Raw genomic sequence first — 22,832 nt, 5'->3', positions numbered from 1 at the left:
CTTCCATTCTATCTTGTCCTAATCACCCATGCTCTAATAGTGAGCCTGGGGTGTGGGACAGGAGGTAAGATACAGATCTATCTGTTTTTAATTCCAACAATTTCTGCCAGGGAGCCTTATTTCTTGGAGGGCCTGCATGGTTTCTGTTCAGCTGGGGTTTAAATCCAGCACCTGAAGGAGAAGGAGGAGTTGGTGAGTGAGCAGACATCCCCGGGTCCCTTCAGAGTGAGGAGACCTGCCTCTTGGCCATGTGGTGCAGGGCGCCTGCCACCTCCTTGTTCCGAAGGGTATAGATGATAGGGTTGAGCATGGGCGTGATGACTGTGTAGAAGAGGCTGAGGATGCGGTTCATGGTGACAGAAGAGCCTGCCCGGGGCCGGATGTAGGTGATGCTGGCTGTTCCAAAGAAGAGGCAGACCACGAGCAGATGGGAGGAGCAGGTGGAGAAGACCTTGCGGCGGCTCTGGGTAGAGGCCATTGCCAGGATGACCCCCAGGATGCGGGCATAAGAGGCGACGATCAGAGAGAAGGGGACCATGATGAAGACCACAGTGGCTGTCACCACAGAGATTTCACTCCTGTGCTTTCCAGCACTCGCCAGCCTCAGTACTGGCAGGATGTCACAGAGGAAGTGTGGGATGATGGGGCGGCTGGGGAAAGGGAGAGTGAAGATGAGGGATGAGTGGGTGGTGGCTGTGATGACGCCCATGAGCCAGGAGACAGCCACCATAGCCATGCAGGCCCTCCAGCTCATGAGGGTGGAATAGTGCAGGGGCCGGCAGATGGCGGCATAGCGGTCATAGGCCATGGCTGTGAGCAGGCAGCACTCTGAAATGCCCAGGACAATGAAGACATACATCTGGGCTACACAGCTCGGGAAGGAGATGGCCCGGGGCTGTTGGGAGGCCAGGTCAGCCAGGGTCCGGGGCACGATGTCCGTGGTGTACAGGAGCTCCAGCACTGAGAGGTGACGCAGGAAGAAGTACATGGGGGAGTGCAGGGCCGGGCTGACCTGTGTGAGGAGGATGATCATAGAGTTACCCAGCAAGGTGACGAGGTAGAACAGAAGCACCACCCAGAACAGGGGGCCCTGCAGGGCCCGGAGATCAGAGAATCCTAGAAGGAGAAATTCAGGCAGAGTCCGATTTTCCTCAGCCATAACTTCAGGCCAGAACCTACGGCACAACCAAGGAAGAGATATTTATACAGAAAAAAGCAGCATGTCTGTAATTAAGTAAAGCACTTCTCATACAGTCCCTTTGGAATCAACGGAGAGAATTAGGGTCTCTACTTTATGGAGGATTCCATTTTGTCTTGGAGGAGGTAAATAATTTGCTGAAGTAATACCAAGGGAGTTGCAGGCCTGGGACTTGAACCAAGGTTTCTTGGCTCCAAATTTGCTGCATTTCCCACTGTTCCCAATGCTCTGAGCCTTGGTGAAGGGCCTAATTCCCAGGCGGAGAGACCCCTGTACTTTGGGTCTTTCTTTGGAGTGGAGATAGAGCAGTGCTATGTCCTAAGCCCCTTTGTTTTTCCTGGACTGAACCCCCAGCCTGAAAGAGACAATGTAGCACCTGTATCGTGGGTTCAGCCAGGGACTGTCCTAAGCTAGTATGTGATAATCACCATGGTGGGCTGTGGATTTAGAATGCCATGCAATGACGGGATTGTGATAATATTGCCTAATTGTATCATGCCTTGGGATTCTATCAGGCCTCCTGTCACAGATCACTGGGTTTCAGCCTGTGTCCTGTGAAGGGAGGGGCCAGGGATAGGCCACACTCTATTTGGCTTCCTCTTATCTGGGTCTCTGTGTTGAGCTACTCTGTGTTGAGCTACACCAGCTACTCTGTTTTAGCATGCTAGCTGGTCTCTCAAGCTTTTACACAGAGTGTGCCCCTGCAGAGAATGTTTCTAGGCATTCTGTTAAAATCCTGCTCATCCGTCAAGCTCAAGTCAAATTCCACCTCCCCTAAGGCAGCTTCTCTGCGCCTCAAGGTCAGAAATGATTACCTGTGGCATTTTGGTATTCTATGTGTCAATAAATGTTATATTTTTTAGCATGGCTCCAGGCTTATCAACATCTTCATGGGATGCTGGGCAGTGTCTGTGGGCACATCTGCAGTGATGGGGAGCTGACCATCTTTGGCGCTAGCTGCATCTAACTTTGGCCTCCTCTGCTTGTAGGATGGGTCTTTCATTATATTTGTCTTGGCTAAATTTTTAGCATTTTACAGAATGTGTCACCCCCTCTTGCTCCAGATAGCTCTTCCCCCATTTGAAGATAACACCTTCCTCTGTGTTCTTGTGAGTCATTAGTTGTGTCTGGCTCCCAGCCCTTTCTAGTGCAGTCTCCACCGTAAGGTCCTGCGGGACAGTTGGGGAAGTAATAGGGGGCCACCTGTTTTAACAGCTGTGGGTGCTTTCCAAGTGCCTGGTCCTTGCCAGGCGCCATGCCAGAGGGCTTAACATTCTCGAAATCACTGGATCTTCACAATCACACTATGACATAGAAAGTTTCTCCATTTTACAGATGAGCAAATGGAAGCCCAAAGAGCATTAATACCTTTCTCGAAGTCACTCATCTAGTAATGGAGGATGTTGGGGTTTGAACCCAGCCCCACCTAATAACCAGAGTCTGTGCTTTTAATCATCTCTCTGCTGTCATAAAGGAAGTTTAATTGCTGGATAACAGGAGATCTTGCACATGCCAAGCGCTCTGCTGAATATTTATTAGATAAATGAATGAATCCTACTTACAAAGATGGGGGAACTCATGAACAAAAAGATGAAGTGATCTGCCTCAAGTTAGGCAGCCAGTGAGACAGACAGGACACTGGCTCAAGTCTTGTAGAAGTCTGGGTTCCCAGCATTTGCAGGGCCTTATCACCCATGTTCACCCCACACATGAGATTAGCCCGGACATCTCAAATGTTAGGCAGGAGAGTCTCATGCTTTCTGCATATTGCTCATAGACCCAATCTTCCTCCCACTGCCAGTTTGTCTGCTTACTGTATTTTTTTTTTTTTTTTGCCTTATGTCATTTACTCTACAGCTTACACTTAGAGATTACTGTATGCTGGGCATTGTGCCCTATCTCAGGGGCCTTCATAACAGCTCTAGTACTAGTTGTTATCTCATCATTGCAGAGAAGGAACCAGAACTCTGAGAATTTAAATTGCCGACAGAACCTGGCAGAACCAGAAAACTAACTTGCAGCCTGAGGTTTCAACCATCATGCCCACAGTATCTCCAGCAAGGCCGACAGCCTTACCCTACACTTCTGGGAGATAAACTCCATCTAGTGGGTTTGGACAGAAGTAATTTCTGAGTCAACCCTTCAGAGGCTCACACCACTAATAATAATGTATGGAAGAAATCTTGTTATTTTCAAATTAAAAAAATGTTATTTTTGCAATTAAAATACTTAAGAAATATTTGGAGTAAAGTCGTCTATGATTTCCGCACCTGAGTTAATTTCTTCTCTTTCTTGTATATTACCCTCAAGTCTTTATCTCACCGCAAACCTATTTTACATGCTTGTAATCATAGTCTTTTTCCTTTCCTTTTTTTTTTTTTAAAGGTTTTTATTTATTTAAGTAATCCTTATGCCCAATGTAGGGCTTGAGCTAACGACCCCGAGATCAGGAGTTGTGTGCTCTTCTGGCTGAGTCTGTCAGGTGCCCTTTTCCATTTCCTTTTTAATGTTTGCTTGAAGCATTTTGCTCTGTGATTTTTTTTTAAAGATTTTATTTATTTACTTTTGTATGTTTGTGTGAGAGAGAAAGCACGAGTGGGGGACAGAGAGAGAAGTAGACTCCCTGCTGAGCAGGGAGCCCGAAGCAGGACTCTATCCCAGCACTCTGGGATCATGACCTGAGTGGAAGGCAGACGCTTAACCGACTGAGCCACCCAGGTGCCCTTCTGAGTGATCTTATTTCAAAGTTCTTTAGCAGTCTGTTGAATTTCTCCACCACCATTTAACCAACACTTCATATACTCTTGCACTTAAATTCTTCTACTGGGTGTATTTGTTCTTTTAGATAATGATGGAAACAATATCTTTGTGTATTGTCTCATTTTGTTTCTGTTAACTTATTCCCTTAGGAAAAATTTCTAAGAGTGGTAATTGGCTAAAGGTATGAACATCTTTTTGTCCATACATGTCTTGACATGTAATATGTACTTTTGGATTTCTTTTAACTGAACGCAAGTGGCCATGCCAGCCTTCCTTCCCCGAGTAAAGCTGGGATTCTTCTTCATCCTGTCTTTCCTCATCAAGTCTCTCCCACCATCATCAGCTCATCTTTTTTTTTTTTTTAAGATTTTACTTATTTATTTGAAAGACAGAGATCACAAGTAGGCAGAGAGAGAGAGGAAGGGAAGCAGGCTCTCTGCTGAGCAGAGAGCCCAAGATGGGCCTCGATCCCAGGACCCTGGGATCATGACTTGAGCTGAAGGCAGAGGCTTTAACCCTCTGAGCAACCCACGCGCCCCCGTCACCTCATCTTTGCCACACCATGAGCATCTCTTTGGTTCAGTCCTCTAATTACATTTCACCCCAAAATATCATCTGTGGAGGGAGAGAGATAAGTTTCTCCTTCCTTAATTTACCCTCTCTCTTCCCTGCTCTATCCCAGCTCCATCTCCCCAGTTTGCCGTCTGCCTGTGATAATTTCCCTCTTAACTTCTCTTATCTCCAGCACATCCTGACACAGTTGGGACAATCTTCAGAGAGATACTGGCCCTGAGGCCACTCTTATTTTCTTCAAATTCTCCCATAGAGGGAAAAAGAGAAGGACAGAGAGCTTTTTTGGATCATAGAGAGGGGCTGAGGTGCTCTCTCTCTCTCTCTCTTTTTTTTTTTTTAAGATTTTTATTTATTTACCAGAGAGAGAGAGAGAGAGAGAAAATAAGCAAGGGAGGGGCACAGGTAGAGAGAGAGAGAGAGAGAAGCAGACTCCCCGCTGAGCAGGGGCTCAATCCCAGGACCCTGAGATCATGACTTTAGCCAAAGCAGATGCTTAACTGACTGAGCCACCCAGATGCCTTTTTTTAAAAAAAAATATTTTTAACTGTGGTAAAAACACATAACATAAAATTTACCATCTTAACCACTTGTTAGTGTATGGTTTAGTAGTGTTAAGTACATTCACATCGCACACTGAAAAGAAATAAAATAAAATGATAAAAAAAGAAGCAAAAGAAAGTATATTAAGTATATTCACTTTGCTATGCAACGAATCTCCAGAACTTTCTCATCCTGCAGAACTAAAACTCTATACCCATCAAACAACTTCCCATTCTCTCCTCCCTGACACTCATTTGAAAACAGAACCTCTCACCCCCAAAGCTTTCTGTAAGTCTTGGTGACATAGGCAGCTGGATAAATCAATCAGGTAAGTGGTCTGTGGATGGAGCAACAGATAACTTGTGTTATCTGGCTAGATGGACAGAAGGTGAAGGGACAAAGGTGCAGCTGTTTGGCTGTATGACTGGTTAGCCTAGAGAGCCCTAAGTCCAGGAGGTGAGGCTCTCAAAAGGGGGCAGGAATGGATAGTAGTTCTTTAGGGGTAGATCTGATATCTTAGGGGCAAGGGAGCTGGGATTTTTGGAACCCACAGAAGGATATGGGAAGTGGGGGGAGGACTGCCTTTATGAAGTCAGGGAGGTCTTGGGAAGCATAGCCAGACAACTTATCTTTGTTCTTTCAGACTTTTTTTTTCTGCCTGAAACATTAATAACGGGAGTTGCAGATGGGTTTGTGTGTGTGTGTGTGTGTGTGTGTGTGTGTGTGTGTGTGTTAGGGAGGAAACAGGGCAGCAAAGGAGGATGTGAGCAGCTCTGTGGATGGGGACCATTAACAGGAACCTGGGAAAGAATGTCTTAAGTTTTCATAAGGCATTGACCATAGACAGTCTGGAGACTATGCATGCCCACCTGATTTACCTACCACTTGTGATCCCACAGACTTGCATACGCTTGATGCCCACTGCCTCATTTCCACCTCTTCGCCATACACACCTCATCACACATTGAAAAGTTTGCGTAGTCTGAGAATATACACACTTGCCTTGCTGTATTATATGAAGTTTTATCTGGGAGAAGTTGTCCAGATCCCCATCCCTTCCCTTTCTCATTCCTTCTCCCTGTCCAGTCAGTGTGGTGGCCCCCGAATCACACCTTTGCAAATGCAATGGTAAGGATTCGGGAAACTTCAGCTGGATTCTTTTCTCCAGTGCCCAGGGACAGGTGTTGGCTACCAGCACACAGAGAGATTCTAAGGCCCTCTGTTCCTCTTCTCTTTCTACCCTTGGCAGGGTCTAGCCTTGTCAGAGAAGGACCAAGGCTGCCCAGCACTGTGTAGGGGCACATACCTGGGAGAGATGTAAGAGCTGCTGGGCACAGACTTGGGCTCTGCTCTTCCTTCCCCTCTTGGAAGTCTCAACCTCTGTGGTGCCCGTAGATATTCTCCAGCTGCTGTTATGTCTTCACCCCTTTGGGATCTAGGAGGCCCTGACTCTTCGCATTTCCCTAGGTGACTCTGAGCTGAGGTAGTGTCATGGGCCAGGTGATTCTGTCTGGGTCCCCAGTGTCTACTGTATCCTCTCATCTCTCCTTGATCTTATTTCTCTTGGCCAAACTGGGTCCTCTTCCCTTTCCTCACACCTTGTTCTCTCACCTGTCTAACTTTTACCTTCTCACTCATTTAGGGTCTCCTTGTTCACAGACTGCATTAGATTTGAGGGTCTCCCTCTGATATGTCTAGACTCTCCAATGGGTCATTCATTCATCTGCACGAAGTCTTGGCTTCGAGTTAAATGTGGAAACTTCTGGAAAATTCTAGAAGTTAACTATAGTGAAAATGATTTAGCCACATTAATCTCCATTCTTAGTTTTCTTTTTTAGATGAAAGTGTTCCAGTGAAGACATTGCCTGTCTGGTTGCCCAGGGAGGACAGGATTTCCATCAATCTCCAGGTCTCTTGTGTCACTGCAGACATTCTTAGTGGTGCCATTAAACAGAGAGTAAGCATTCTGAATGTTTTCAGTCTGGGAAGGGTGTTGAAGTTCAGGGGTAGAAGAAAGGTATTACCTGGAATAGCCCCGGCCAGTCCCTCAACTTCTGATGCCTCTAGTGGACACTGGCTTCTTTTCCACTTCTTCTTCTTCTTCTTCTTCTTCTTTTTTTTTTTTTTTAAAGATTTTATTTATTTATTTGACAGAGAGAGATCACAAGCAGGCAGAGAGGCAGGCAGAGAGAGAAGGGAAGCAGGCTCCCCGCTGAGCAGAAAGCCTGATGCGGGACTCGATCCCAGGACCCTGAGATCATGACCTGAGCTGAAGGTAGTGGCTTAACCCACTGAGCCACCCAGGCGCCCTCTTTTCCACTTCTTATCTCCTGTTTTCTGTGTTTGTCCTTACAACTCCACTGAATCTTACTAAAACCACTGACAATCCTGTTTTGTCAAATCCACTGGCTAATTTTCAGTCTTTATCTCAATCTCTCAATGGTATTTGGTTCGCTCTTCTTCTTAAAATATTTTAATTTTTAACTTCTGGGACTCCCAAGCACATATCTTTGACTCTGACTTCTCTTTGTATATATAGTTGAGTATCTCCTTTTTGATGTCTCAGAGCAACTCAAACTTACTGTGTAGAACTCTTATTGTTCATCTGAGCTTCCTCATCCCAGCAAGGGAGCTGTTCCCTCCCAGTTGCTCAGATCAAAAATCTAGCCCTCCACTTTAATTCATTTAACACTCCACATTCAACTTCTCAGCAACTTCTGTCAGTTCTGCCTCCAAAATGTAATCCCAACCATCTCATCATCTCCATGGCTAGAATCTTAGTCCAGCAAACTGTCCCTCCCTAGGGCCAGCCTGTTCTCCATTGCCTCTACCCAGCCAGTATGATTTTCTCCAAGTGTAAGTTGATGATACCATTCCTTTCCCTTAAATCCTCCAGCAACAGTAACTTCTGTTTAGATAGAATAAATAGATAGAGTAAACTGCAAAGTCCTTCCCTTGATTTATAAGATGCTGATGATTCGGTGCCTGCATATTAAGCATGTCTTTTTATTCTGATGTTTTGACATCTGGAACCTTACTCATCCTGGCTAGACTGCCCCTCCCAGGGTCAGCTAATTCCTAGAGATAACCAATGACTCATCTAGAAATGTGCCTCTCATATGCAGACCAACAATCCAGAGGCTGTACCCTCTGTCACTACCTTTATTGGGTTCTAACACTCTAGGCCCACATATTCCTGGGACCTAATCATCCCAGATTCAGGTGCCAGACAACTCGAGACAGCCCCTAAATCTAGAACTGGCTGAAATTACCCAAACTAGGTAAACTGAAACTTGTCTAGCCTATGCCTTGCCTGTTCCTTCCCTTGAAAATCACAATACAGGCTTTTGTCCACAGGACCTCTCACTCCCTGCTGATCTACCCTGGTGCTTCTCCATGTGGCCCTGTGTGAAGCAGCATGCCCTCCTCTTGGGAACTGTGAGTAACAAACTATCTCTTCAGTGGGAATTGTCTTCTGATCTGTTGCCCTCATCCTAGTGGAGAAGTAACAATGAAACCTACATTTTACCATACCCTGCCCTTGTTTCCCTTCCACTACGCTCCTGCCACACTAGCCTTCGTCCTTGTCCTTAACCATACTTCGGGTTCTTCATGCTTGCTGTTCCCTCTGTCGAGAGGTTTTGCCCTACATCTTCCACAGGTGCCTTCTCATTATCATGTCTCCGCTCATATTTCATTTCTTTAAAAAGACTTTCCAAACTGCCCTAGGTATTGCAGCACCATACCCCGATCGTCCTATTTCATATCCCAGGCAGAACTGTAATCTTTGGTGTTTTTGTTTGTTTGGGTGTTTAGTGTGTGTCTCCCCCCACTGGGAAGTTTGGTATGTGCAGGAAGGCACTTTGTTTCATTCAAAGCTGTTGCTTCAGAGCTTGGAAGAGCCGCGGGTTGGTAGCTTCGCAGAGATGCTCTGACAGGTGTTACGGAGGACGCATTCAATTCCATTTCACCTCTTTCATAGCAGAGCAACTCTTTCTGTCTCCTGCAGTCAAGAGAGCTAAAGATGACAGTCCTCAAACTCCCTTACAGCTCTTACTTGTCTAAGAATTTCTTAGTTTCAATTTCAATTTTTTTAAACATTGGAGTATAGTGGACACACAGTGTTAAATTAGCTTCAGGGGTACAACAGAGCGATTGAACATCTCTCTGTTATGCTGGGCTCGCCACAAGCATGGCTGCCGTCGGTCACCACACATTGCTGTTACGATACTATTGACTATATCCCTTATGCTGTACCTTTCATCCCTGTGACTTATTCATTCCATAAACGGAAGCCTGTACCTCCCACTCCCCTTCACCTATTTTTTGCCCATCTCCCCAAGGCTGCCGTCTCTGGCCAGCATGTATGGTAAGTACCCTATCGGGCCAAGTTTCTAAGGCTGCCACCTGCCCTCGTCTCAAGGAAAGATGGGCACATTTGCTTTTCCACTGGTCCTATTGTGTAGGCACATTTGCTTTTCCACTGCTCCTATTGTGTATGCACTGTCATTGTCCCCCCCCTGCGTTGGTTTGGAGGATGGTATAGCACCCACAGAAGCCCTTACTAAATTCGCTCAGCAAGCCTTAAATGATAGCCAGCCAAAAATGTCTTTCTTGAACACTGAAATGTCTCTAATGAGAAAAGTTGTGTTCTGAAATAGAATGACCTTGGACATTATTACAGCTTTGAAAAGAGTCACCTGTGCTTTTATCCAAACAGAATGTGTGTGTTCATGAGTCTGCTGATGGACCCTCTTTATTAAATCACATGAGGACACAAGTGATGCCCTGAGTGATCCAACCTCCCAACTAAGGGACTTAATGAATCAGTGAGTGATTCAGATTAGGGGACTCTGAGTGGAAAAAAGTGGTCCTTATTTTGGGAGTCATTCTGTGAATCTTGGTTTTTTTCTTGCATGTGCCTATATTGCTCTGTGACACCTAAGTCCCATGCATCCAGGTAGCCACCCAACGTGGCACTGTCACACCAGGAAAGCCCTTTGCTGCCTGCTCAGGGCGTATTGCAGAAGACGGAGAGTGGGGCATGCAAGATTGTAAGAGCTGGTCCCCAGGCGTGCAGTGCAGGAGGAGGTCATTGGGAGGATATGACCTCGGGTTGAGCCCAGGGCCGCATCTGCGCAATCGAGGACTCCTTATCCCCTCTCCTGTCCTTTGAATGTGGGTTCCTCCCACTGTGGGGAGCCATTTTCAAGGACGTAATATTGAGGGGACAAGGTATTGTTGAGACCTTCTGGATGGTGTTCATTACCGAACCAGGTTAAGTCCTTCATACCAACTTCTATGATTCTGGTGGGCGGGAGCCGAAATCAACGTATTTAGCGGCTATTGGAGACCAACCTGTAGGTAAGTTTGCTCGAGTGGTAAACCTGCCACCTGCCAGTTGGAGCTGCGTCTTCCTTAGGTTTCTCTTTGTTCTCGGTGGATCTGGCCCAGTTTATGTACTGACAGCTCAGAGCTGCCTCTGCTGGGTCAGGAGACCAGTGTCCCAGGTTCTGGGTGCAGGGACCCCAGGAGGATTTTGTGTGATGCCCGGCGGTGTGCCCCAGTTCCCCTGGGCCTAAGGACAGAAACTGGTTCTCTGCTCCCGAGGTGAAATTCCTGCCTCATTTGCAGAGAGCTCCCTAGAGAGGGGTTCGTAGTAAGGTTCTTTGTGTATCTGAAAACTAATCTGACAAGTTCAGAACAGACAGGTGGACAGATGGATTGCCGGACAGATGGATTGCCAAATAGATGAGTCCATAAAGGGATGGATGACTGACCACGTGGGCAGAGGACGGGTAGCTGGGGGTGTGGCTGGCGGGCTGGATTAACTGGGTGGCAAGGGGGCCTGTGAAGGCAGGAGGTGGCCCTCTTGGACGAGGGGTGAAGTAGAGGCTCCTGAGGGAAGGTTGGCCCCACAGGGGCAGAGGACGTCTGACTTGATGTCAACAGGAAGCCGTTTGGAATTTGTAACAAGAAAGACAATCTTTTCTTCAACTTGGGACCTGAGAAAGAATGTCTAAGATTACCCTTTGTCACTGGCTCTGGGAATGGAGCCTGTCGTGTGTGTAGTGTCTGTGCTGGGAGGGTGATGTGGTCAGATAGCGGGTATAGACATGTCCTGTGCAGCTGGAGTGTAACGGGCCTGTGGGTGTCTGTGATGTACCCAGGGTGTGCTATGTGGAAGAGACTGTCTACAGAATCCCCTGGACTGTTTTTCTCAGCCTGATGTACAGCTTCCATCTGGGGATGGCTGGGAATGCCTTTCACTCTCTTTTGAATTGGAGCTCCTGCTTCCCGGATCCAAGGTCTTTTTCTTTCTGAGTTTGAATGGGGTATATTCTCCAGTAGCCTCAGGTATTGTTGGGTGGTGGACAAGAAATATAGTTTTTGGGACTTTTCACACCTGAACATTCTTTTTTTTTTTTTTTTTTTTTTTTTGGCTTTAAAGGCAATTCAAGGTTGTTGGTTTTATTTTAAAGAGACATAGTTTTGGAGCCCACAATGCCACATGCAATACATGGAGGCTTAAGTGGGTAGAAGAAGAATAAATGAACATTCTTTATTCTAATGTGCTTGATTGAGCATTGGCTGGGTATAGTAGTCAAGGTGTGATTAAGTAATTAATTAATTATTTTTTAAAAAAGAATTTTGAAGGTATTATTCCATTATCTTCAAGATACCAATGCTATTGTTGAGATAGCTGAATCTTTACATGATCATTTCCTCTTTACGATCAATAATCTGTTCACGAAAAACGGATGTTCTGGGTGAAAGTGCTGCTTGGGAACTTATTTCTCATCATTTTAAATGAGAAAAAATATGTGATAATGTTGACTCTAATTCTCCAATTTCCTAAAAAATAGTTCAACACAATAAAAGGTAATCAAAGTATAACACACAATAACAAACTATCATGTTCGGTTGTAAATTGCTTAAAAAAATCATCCTGACCATCGGTTAATATGGTTGTTCACAGGTGGTTGCCTTGAATGGAACAGAAACTTTCTTCTGGCTGACAACAGCCAGCATGCACATTCTTTTTCATGATGCTCATTTCGGATCATATCTGTGTAACTCAAGGCTTTTACCTCAGTGTTTTGCTAAAGTGCTTGCAGTGTTAGCAATGTAAATAGAAAACTCTCTTACATAAACACTAGCTGGGAATGCTGCAATTGTTAAAATGTTTCTAATGCATCATTATAAACTCTTTAAAATTACTTTTTTAACAGGGGCATCTGGTGACTCAATCTGTTAAGTGTCTGCCTTTGGTTCATGGCATGATCCCAGGGTCCTGGAATTGGGCCCCATGTTGGGTTCTGCTTCCTGTTTCCCTCTGCCGCTCCCCATGCTTGTGCTCTCTGGCTTGTTCTCTCTCTCCAAAAGATAAATAAAATTAAAAAAAAATTCCTTTTTAACAGAGACAAACAGGAGTGTCTTGTCGCTTTTCAGCTTAAACTCTGCTGCAGATCTCTCCTCTCCCACTTTCTGTCTCTCTCTCTCCATCCTGTCTGAGCACATTCATATGTTCATCTTCTATTTTTTTTTTGTTTTTTTAATTTTAATGTTTAATTTATTGAACCTGTTGTAAAAACTTTGAGATCATAGTCACTATGAATTAATTCCCACAACTTAAAAAATTTGTCAAATTAGCAATCATGAACTCTACACATTCAAATTTGAGTAGTCATGTAAAATTAACCACACATGGAATGTATGGTTACACAACTATAATACGTTAGCTGAAAACAATTTTGAATTGGGGACAAAGGGCTCTCTAAAAACTTTTAAATTAGATTTAGTTCCCTTATGTACTGTTGAATTTCTGCCATAAATGCTTTTACCAAATCATAATAAGTTTGCTCTCTTGAGGTGGAAGGCTCTTCATCAGTTAAAGATAATATATCTTCTATCTACCTCTTGATGAAACATGTCCACTAATACCTTATCAGCACACATTACCACTTTAATATCTTGCTTTGTAATTTCATAATGCCCTGTATTTTGTACATAATTCCCTACCAGCTTTAAAATGTCTGCAGAAATGTCTTCTAATACTGCTACTATGTAAACAGAAACCCAGAGGTCAATTTTATAAACTATGACTTCCTTTAATAAAGGATGAATTTTTTCTACTGGGAGAGATAAAGGATTTCTTCACTTCCTCTTTTCAATTGTCAATTGGGCATCTGCTATTGCCCTCTTAATAATAACTGGATGAAGGAAACTTTTTTGAACACTTTGGGGCAGAGCTTGGTGTAGCAAATTTAATAATTTTAAGATTAATTCTTCAACATATGGAAGAGCATCATCACTAGACTCAAGAATCCGGGGAATTTGCCCCTGGATGGTTTTCAGCACCAGCACCAGCAGCCCCCACCACTTGGATGTGTTGTCCTCTCTGAAAAACTCGTATGGCAGCAGCTGCCCGTATATTCATCTTTTTTTTTTTTAAATGTTCAATTGGCCAACATATAATATCTCATTAGTCTTTGATGTAGTGTTTAATGATTCATTAGTTGCGTATAACATCTGGTGCTCATCACCACATGTGTCTTTCTTAATACCCATCACCCAGGTACTACATTCCTTACCCCCCCCCCCCTTTCTGTGACCCTCAGTTTGTTTTCTGGAGTCAAGAGTCTCTCATGGTTTGTCTCCCTCTCTGAATTCTTCCCATTCAGTTTTCCCTCCCTTCCCCTTTGGTCCTCGGAGCTATTCCCAATGTTCCACAAATGAGTGAAAGAAACCATATGATAATTGTCTTTCTCTGCTTGACTGGTTTCACTTAGCATAATCCCCTCTAGTTCCATCCATGTTGATGCAAATGGTGGGTATTCATCCTTCCTAATGGCTGAGTAATATTCCATTTTATGTATGAGACACATCTTTATCCATTGAAGGACATCTTGGCTCCTTCCACAATTTGGCTATTGTGCACCTTGCTGCTATGAACACTGGGGTGGATGTGCCCTTTCTTTTCATTATATCTGTATCTTGGGGGTGAATACTTAGTAGTGGAGTTGTTGGGTCATAGGGTAGCTCTGTTTTTATTTTATTTATTTATTTTAAAAAAGATTTTATTTATTTATTTGACAGCCAGAGATCACAAGTAGGCAGAGAGGCAGGCAGAGAGAGAGAGGAAGAGAAGCAGGCTTCCCGCTGAGCGGAGAGCGAGCCACGGGGCTCAATGTGGGGCTCAATGTGGGGCTCGATCCCAGGACCCTGGGATCATGACCCAAGCTGAAGGCAGAGGCTTTAACCCACTGAGCCACCCAGGTACCCCTGTTTTTAACTTCTTGAGGAACTGCCATACTGTTTTCTAGATTGACTGCACCAGCTTGCATTCCCATCAGCAGTGTAAGAGGGTTCTGCTTTTTCCACATCATCTTCTAAATAGAAGTTTCAAAAAATTTTTTTTACATCTTTACAAATAAAATCTTAAGTCTCTATAAAGTTTTTAAAAAATTTATATTTAGAAGGATATTCCTAAGTAGGAAGTAATTTTGCAGAACCCATTCCTTGAACACTTGAAAATGTATTTGTAAATAACACTTTCAAGATCAGTGTTTCTGTCTCCCTTCTTTCTTTCTATTTTCCCCACTTCCTTCCCTTCTTCTCTTTTATTTTCCCCTTTTCTTCCTTCCTTCCTTCCACCTTCACCCCCTTCCTCCAGTCTCTGACCCCTAGAAGGTGCTGTCTCATCTAGGATAAGCACAGAGGTGACTGTGCACATATTAAAGCAGAATGAAAAGTTAGAGCAGTACAGAGCTCCACCCTCTCCTTCCCCTCATAGAAAGACTTGGCACCTGTTATTAGAAAGGAAGAAAAAACTCCATGTCACTGTTTTCCCTGTTTGAGCTATACAGCAAGAGCAGACAGCAGATGTGTACTCAATTCCGACTATTTTCTTTGAGGATTTTACTTTGGTCTTTTAATTTTTATTGAGAGTCCTTAGATGGCTATTGGGAATTGTATCTAAACAGAATTCCTTAATCTGTGAGTACTCTGCTTCAGTGTTCTAAACCAACAATATTTAATTCTTAGTCCTGGTAGATCAGAAAACCTACTCAACCATTTAATTAATCTTTCCCATTAACACCAACATGATACTTAAATTAATAAAGTTTTCATAGACAGGGATCTCCCTAGATCTGGTATTTTCTTTAATTAAAGTTAAAATAAAAATACATTTAACTAAGGCTTAAAATAAACCCCCCCATAATTCATAACTCTAACAGATTAGAAAGAACTACTCAACAATTTAAAAAATCATCCTACTAATACCACTGCATCACTTAAATTTTTAAATTCCCTATGGGCAGACATTTCCCTAGATCTGACTTGTTAATGTTTAGTTATTAAAGCAAGGCACTGAAAATGCCTAGATGAGTTTATTAACTCCATAAACACAGCTTTTAATTAATTTTTATTAAATTAGTTTTAACCAAATTACACACAAAAGTATCTGCATCACAGGGAGAATGCCCTCCAAATCAACAGCTATTAAAAGGAGCAGGCATTAAGAACAGTAAAAAGTAGCTCACAATGCCTTACATAACCTGATCACACCCATATGGGGCATAGCAGTGATAAAAATTAATCCATAAATTAAAGTTTGACTAAGTTATATTGGTTAGGGTTGGTCAGTTTTGTGCCAGCCACTGTAGTTGACATTTTCTAAAACAAAACAAACAACACAACACAACACAACAAAAATCCTTAATGGAGGGAGGTGTTTGTTTAGATCATTCCTGGGACAGTGATTCCATTGTTTGAGAACTTAAATCCTCTGAGTTTCCTAAACTGTGGTGTGTGTGACATTGTAAAAATAGAAAATCCCACTAGAGAGAGCCATTTACCAGATTGTCTCTGGTTCCCTGCCTTGAGAATCTGGTTTCTTCAGCAGGTACACGTTTTAAGTGGCTTTCTGGGTCTTCACTCTCTCTCCGCATTCCTGTTTCAGTGGGAGGCCTCACAAAAGAGTTACCTTCACATCCTGATAACCTCAATGTGGAAGGTGTAATGCATTTATGAGGTACTGATACAATGTGCTGGGGCTTGAGATGAGAACAAAATGTGTGCATGCGGAGCATTTGCCTGCTTTGGACTTGGCTCATAAATTGTGTCTTTACTGGGTTTGGAGAAAGGAAAGGGATACATTCAATTAAGACTGATCTGGGCTGAGAAGTGAGTGAATCAGCACATCGTCTTCCTGTCTGACTGTTTCCCGCAGCTTCTGAGAAGAAGACACATAGCCTGGGGAGCTCTGGGTCTCTCTCGTGTAGACCATGGCCTTCGTATGAGACTTTTTTTCTCTGGGGACAGAGATCCTGGAAAAGGGTGTCCTAGAAATGCTCCTGACAGGAGTGTGGGGACTTGAGGCTCCAGGTGGCTTCTGAGTTTTCTGGGAAACTCATTGCACACAGAGAATGTTCAAATCAGGCTTCTTGGGATAAGACTTTCAAAGTCTACTGGGGTAACATCCCTATTTGAGTCTTACTTTAGGGGCCACATTACCTGGGAGAAGGACATGGAATGCCCCAAAAGAGAAGTAAATAATTTTGCCTCAGTTTGCTTTACGGCCTATTTCTTGGTAACTTTCTCTGGCCTGCAACTATAGAGATGAGAAGAGATGTAGTTCTCTTTCCTGACCTAACCAAGCCAACTTGAACTCACTTCTTTTTTTTTTTTTTTTTTTTAAAGATTTTATTTATTTATTTAAGAGAGAGGAGAGAGAGCATGAGTGAGGAGAAGGGCAGAGAGAGAAGCAGACTCCCCGTGGAGCTGGGAGCCCGATGCGGGACTCGATCCCAGGACTCCGAGATCATGACCTGAGCCGCAGGCAGTTGTCCAACCAACTGAGCCACCCAGGCATCCCTTGAACTCACTTCTTAATCTTGGATCCTTAACCAGGCAGCAGTATGTGTTTACCATATATATTTACCTTTGCTTGGTGTACTGGTTAATTTTTGTTGAATAATAAACCACTCAAATACTTAGTGGCTTATAATAACCACATTTATTTGGTTCATGATTCTGTGGGTTGGCAACTTGGGCTGGGTTCAGTTGAGTGGTACTTCTCTTGGTTTTTGATGGGCTCATTCATGCACTGCCAGTTGGTTGCTGGCCACCTGGGCAGGGTGTGTGTGTGTGTGCATGCCCGCGCGCACGTGTGTATGTGTGTGTGTGTGATTATTAGTAAATAATAGTAAAGACAATGGTGGCAAGGAGGTCTTGGGTCTTTTAACATCTAGAGGATAACCCAGACTTGTTCACATGGCAGTCAGAGAGTTCCCAGGGTTTTTTGAATTTCTGCTTGCATTCTGTTTGCTTCTGTCACAATGTGTGAAACAAGCCACATGGCCAAAGCCAGAGTCCATGTGGGAGGGTAGTACCAAAGAGAATGGTGGTAGGGAAGTGAAGAATGTGAGAGCATCTCTTGCAGTCTCTGATAGTTGGTCATATTTGACATGTGGCTTGTGTGCTGAGTGTTGAAATACAGGGAGAGAGTGAATCTGAGAACCCTTTTGAGGGAGGAGACAGTAGGGGTGGGTGACAGATTACAGGGAAGAGTCAGTGATGACTTCAAGATGTCTAGCTCTAAAGACTGAAGGGATGGTGGTGCCACAGATATAAATGGGAATGATTTGGCACTAGTTTGGGGAACCAATGCCTCTCAGAGGAGGTGTTTCTCCCTATTACCACAAGAGAAGCAGCTTGGGGGAAATGGGCGTACAAAGGCAATAGGGACTCAATTCTGGGGTGAAGGACCAGCTCTAAGGGGTTGGTGGAGCAAGAAATGGGCTGGAGCATCAAATGATTTCTATTGCAGACCATCTTTTAGAAAAGGAAACCAAGGCTCAGAGAGACAAAGTATCTTGTTCAAGGCTGCCTAACTAGAGAGCAGCAGCAGAAGAAATACAGGCCTGCTTAGCTTGAGAGTTTGTATTCTTTTTAATGCCCCAATGCCCCGTGTTATGTCTTTTGAGGTAATAGAGATCCAGGATCCCTTCTTCTCTGAGAGAGGGGCAAGGATGAGAAAGCGGATGCAGGCCCTGAGGTGTGCTGAGTTGAAAGGAGAGGGTATTTCTGAGCTTAGGCTGCACAACTTCATCCTTTCCAGAAAAGCAGGTGATAAGCTCACCAAAGGAAAAAAGTGGGAAAGGGCAGGGATGATATGAGAGAAATATTATCACACAGGGACATTTGTCAGGGATTTCAGAGGTGAGAAAATGGATTTCTGAACAGCCCTGAGGGCCAGGTTGAAACCCCAACAAGCTTGTCTTAGGGCCTCATGTATCTTTGGGATCATGCTATCTTGGAAGCAGAGGAAAAGCAGGCTGACATTGGGGTGAATGTGATGGGCTGGGTGTGAGGGGCTTGGGGAAAGGTTAGGAGGGTGAGTGCGGCCTAAGTGCTGCAAGTCTTGCTGGAGTATGATGGAGTCTGGGACGGTGTGTGCAGCTCAAATTTCCCCTCAATGTCTCCTTCAGAGCCTGTCTTCCTGGAGTTTCAGAGCTGCCTCCCCATACAGAGGAGCATTTAGATACTGCTGTGTTTTAAGTGGTCCCTGTTCAGACTCATGCCCCAGTCCTACCCACTGTTCTTCATCTTGCACTGAAATAAAGTTCTCAAACACCAATCTGAGCAGCCGTGCCGGGATGCCACTGCGAGGGAGAGCAGCAGCAGCTGAATCCTGCACATAGCTTTTATTTTATTATTTATTTATTTATTTATCAGAAAAGCAAGGACAGATGCCTGCAAGTGTAGGAAAGGAGTACCAAGGGATGGCAAATATCCTGAAGCTGTAGAGTAGATCTGCACCCTCTCCTACATGCCGGCACACAGGGAGGCATTCATGGGGTAAGGGGGGAACTGGAAGTTTGGGCTGGCGGTCACCAGGTGCAGAAAGGGGGAACTGGGATTACATTCTTTCCTAGCTCCTCACTTGTGCCCTGCTACTGGGGATCATGGGATGCCACTGGGGATCATGGGATCCTGTTTCTACCAGGCCATCGTGTTCAATAGCCTGAGCATGGGACACTTGATGTTTCAATGGTTTTCACAGTCACCCCTCAGGTGACAAGATTTTACAATATATTTTCCACATCTTCTTTTGCTTTCCCTCCTTCCCTGATCACACAAGGAGCATTGGTTTTTGTCCCATAGGGGTAGTTCCACCAACAACCAAGTGAGTGAACTTGGAAGCACATGCCCCCTCAGTCATGCCTTCAGATGAGGCCACAGCTCTGGTTGACAGCTTGTCTACAACCTTATGAATCACCTTAAGTCCGAGTTACCCAGCTAATCAGCCAGATTCTGGCCCACTGAAACTATGAGATAATGATCATTTGTTGTTTTAAGCTACTGAGTTTTGTGGGTAACTTGTTATTTGACAATAGGTAATCAATACAGATTTTGGTACCTGGAAGTGGGGACCTGCCATAACAAATACCTAGAATATGCAAGTGACTTTTGGGATGAGGGAATGGGTGGGAGCTGGAAAAGCTTTAAGGATTTTGAAGAGGACTATTCATGAAAGCTTAACCTTGAAAATACTTTTTGTAGTATTTGGGCTCTGAGGAGAGTCATGTTTCCCTGGAAAGAGCCTTGTTAGGGCTGTCATTTATTTTGGAGCCAACCCATTTTCCTGATCAGGTCTTTCACTACTTGCTTAACTTGTTGGTTCCTGAGAGTATAGATGAAGGGATTCAAGAGGGGGGCAATAATTGTATTGATTAGAGACACTCCTTTGTTGAAATCAACCCCCTTGCCTGGAGAGGGCTTTATGTACATAAAGAAGCAGCTGCCATAGCACATGGTGACCACAATAATGTGGGAGGAACAGGTAGAGAAAGCTTTCTTTCTCTCCTGGACAGAGGGGATCCTGATGATTGTTCGGATGATCTGGACATAGGATATGGTGATCAGCACCAGAGTGCTGACCAGAGCCACCACAGCCAGGGTGAAGGCCACCATCTCTAACACCTGTGGTCCGCTGCACACCACCTCCATGAGAGGTGTATAGTCACAGAAGAAGTGGTTGATGTGGGTGTCACAGAATGGAAGCTGACTGGTCAGGATGACAGGCACGATGATGAAGGAGAACCCTGCCAGCCAGCAGGTGAGGATAAGCTGCGTGCAGACTCTGTTGCTCATGAGGATGGGGTAGCGGAGGGGCTGGCAGATGGCGATGTACCAGTCGTAGGCCATGGCTGTGAGGAGGAGGAACTCTGTAGCCCCCAGGAAGATATGGAAAAAGTCCTGAGTGATGCAGCCAGCAAAACTAATGGTCTTGGTCCCTGTGGCAATGTTGAGCAACATCTTGGGCACGATGACGGTCTGGAACCAAATTTCCAGGCAGGACAGATTCCGGAGGAAGAAGTACATCGGGGTTTGCAAGCGGGTGTCCAGCAATGTCAGGCTGATGACAACCAGGTTTCCAGAGACAGTCACGAGGTAGGCGAGCAGCAGGAGCAGAAAAACTGCCACCTGAAGCTCTTTGGTGTCTGTCAGGCCTTGGAGGAAGAACTCAGTCACTATGGTCCTATTGGCTATGGTGGACCACAGCCCTTTCCACAAACGTGCAAGCCTGGGAGGATAGGAGCATCAGAAATTAGGATGAAGAAGAGAAAAATTTCTCCCAACGTCCATCACTCCTTTGCCTGTGCACTGTCTCTCTATGGATTAAGGGAAGTGGGGCCGAAGTTTCTGGAGACACTTCTCTAGTCAGAAAAGTCACCTCTTTCAGAATCTTTGAGGAATTATTGAATGTCAGTGACTTTCTCCTCTCCCTTCCTTCTTCCCTTCCTCTATTCTTTCTTTTATTCTTGGCTTTTATTTCCTCTGATAATGGCTACAAAGAATTCTCTGCTGTTTCCCTAGTTCTCCTTAGAACTGGCAGACACCTGTTCATCCTCCAAGATCCAGCCTAGGGGTGACCTCTTCTGTGGAGCCTTTCCTGGAAGCCGTAGGCTGAGTCACCTGCTTTCTCCAAGCCCCGGCTAACACATGGTTTGTGCCTCTGTTATATTTTTGTAGAGTCAGTGATGTGGGATAGAGTTTGTCTTCCCCACCAGACCACAGACACCTTGAGCTCAGGGACTGTTTTTTGTTCATCTGTGTATCTCAGCACTTACCTTTCCTTCCTTTGTAGATGCACTGGCTTTCTCAGATCTGTATTCACAACAAAATCTTCTACTTCCTAAGGCATGGCTCACATATGTAGCATGAATTTTGGAATAAGAAGGGTTTTTCGCTCGCCTTGCTGTTTGCTTATGGTGAACCCTTATTAAAAATTGTCTGGTGGTGCCTGGCTGGTGCAGTTGATTAAGGGTCTGATTCTTGGTTTCAGCTCAGGTCGTGATCTTAGGGTTGTGAGATCGAGCCCCTCATCAGGCTCTTCACTTAGTGGGAGTCTGCTTCAGACTCTCTCCTCCTTTGCCCCTTCTCCCTGCCCCCTCTCTAAAATCATCAATCAATCAGTCAATCAATCTTTAAAAAAATTGTCTGACGTTTGCATCTAGAGTATCTTGCTTATTTTTACTCAGACTCCTTTCCTCCCCCACCAGCTTTGTTGCAGTATAATTTACAAATAAAGTTGTAAGATATTTAAAGTATACAATGTGATGACTTGATGTATGTGTGTATTGTGAAAGGACTCCCCCCACACAGTTAATTAGCACATGCATCACTTCACATAGTAACCTTTTTTCTTCTTCTCTTTTTTGGTGACAACATTTAAGTTATAGTCTCTTAGGAAATTTCAATTATACAATGTAGTATTATCAACCATAGTCACTATACTATACATTAGACCCTCAGACCTTATTCATCTTATAACAGAAAGCTTGTACCCTTTTACCAACCTTCTCACTCATTCCCCCCACCATGGTAACCTCCATTCTACTCTGTTTCCAAGAGTTTAACTTTTTATTTAGATTCCATATGTAAAAGATATCATACAGTATTTGTTTTTCTCTGTCTGGCTTATTTCACTTAGCATAATGGCCTCCATGTTCATCTGTGCTATTGCAAATGGCAGCACTTCCTTTTCTTGGAGGCTGAGTAATATTTCATCATGTATCTATATCTATCTCTGTATCTATCTATATCTATTTATATTATGTTTTCATTTCCATTCATCCATTGATGGACAGCTAGGTTTTTTCCCATACCTTGGCCACTGTGAATAATGCTGCAAAGAATACAGGTATCTTTTTGAGGTAATGATTTTGCTTCCTTTGGATGTATACCCAGAAGTGGGATTGCTGGGTCACATGGTAGTTCTGTTCTTAATTTCTTGAGGAACCTCTACACTGTTTTCCATAGTGGCTGTGCCAGTTTACATTTCTGTCAATAGCACACAAGGGTTCTCTTTTCTCTGCATCCTCACCAGAAGTTGTTACCTGTTGTCTTCTTGATAATAGACATCCTGACGGATGCAAGGTGATATATCATTGTGGCTTTGATTTGCATTTACCTGATGATTAGTGATGCTGGCATCTCTTCATGTATTTGTTGGCTATCTGTATGTCATCTTTGGAAAAATGTCTGTTCAGGCGCTCAGACCACTTTCTCATACTGATCCCTGGCATGTATAGTTACCAGTGAAGATTGTTAGGATGGTTTGCACCAGCTTTGATAAGAAAAGTAAACCTAGTAGAAATTAACTATTGGCTCAGGGCCATGCTGAGAATCTAAAAAATAATAATAGTAAATAATCTAAAAAATAAGTGCAAGCCTCTTGATGTTTCCT

General features: G+C 44.2%; 2 protein-coding genes and 1 pseudogene across 2 annotated transcripts; all 3 read right to left on the bottom strand.

Annotated features, from left to right (window-relative positions):
* Positions 1-220: 220 nt before the first annotated feature.
* Positions 221-1,159, bottom strand: LOC132020380 (olfactory receptor 10P1). Its single transcript, XM_059404538.1, has one exon. The coding sequence runs from the start codon at positions 1,157-1,159 to the stop codon at positions 221-223; it is 939 nt and encodes a 312-aa protein (XP_059260521.1).
* An 11,640-nt stretch (positions 1,160-12,799) lies between these two features.
* On the bottom strand, positions 12,800-18,934 carry LOC132020379 (son of sevenless homolog 1-like; annotated as a pseudogene).
* Positions 18,935-19,696: 762 nt separating this feature from the next.
* LOC132020378 (olfactory receptor 2AP1-like) lies at positions 19,697-22,507 on the bottom strand. Its single transcript, XM_059404537.1, has 2 exons — positions 22,470-22,507; positions 19,697-20,666 (listed from the first exon to the last, which is right to left on the bottom strand). Exons 1-2 carry the CDS (start codon positions 22,505-22,507, stop codon positions 19,697-19,699), a joined length of 1,008 nt encoding a protein of 335 aa, XP_059260520.1.
* Between the last annotated feature and the right edge of the window lie 325 nt (positions 22,508-22,832).

Source organism: Mustela nigripes, chromosome 6 (assembly GCF_022355385.1).
Source record: "Mustela nigripes isolate SB6536 chromosome 6, MUSNIG.SB6536, whole genome shotgun sequence".
In the NCBI taxonomy this organism is placed as follows: domain Eukaryota; kingdom Metazoa; phylum Chordata; class Mammalia; order Carnivora; family Mustelidae; genus Mustela; species Mustela nigripes.
This window is presented reverse-complemented; position numbering and strand designations above follow the sequence as displayed.

Excerpts from the sequence above, each read along its gene's own strand:
- LOC132020380 (XM_059404538.1), bottom strand. The coding sequence starts at position 1,159 with ATGGCTGAGGAAAATCGGACTCTGCCTGAATTTCTCCTTCTAGGATTC.
- LOC132020378 (XM_059404537.1), bottom strand. The coding sequence starts at position 22,507 with ATGTCTATTATCAAGAAGACAACAGGTAACAACTTCTG. Across the intron at positions 20,667-22,469 it reads ACAACAGGTAACAACTTCTG|GCTTGCACGTTTGTGGAAAG; the intron begins GTGAGGATGCAG and ends CTATCCTCCCAG.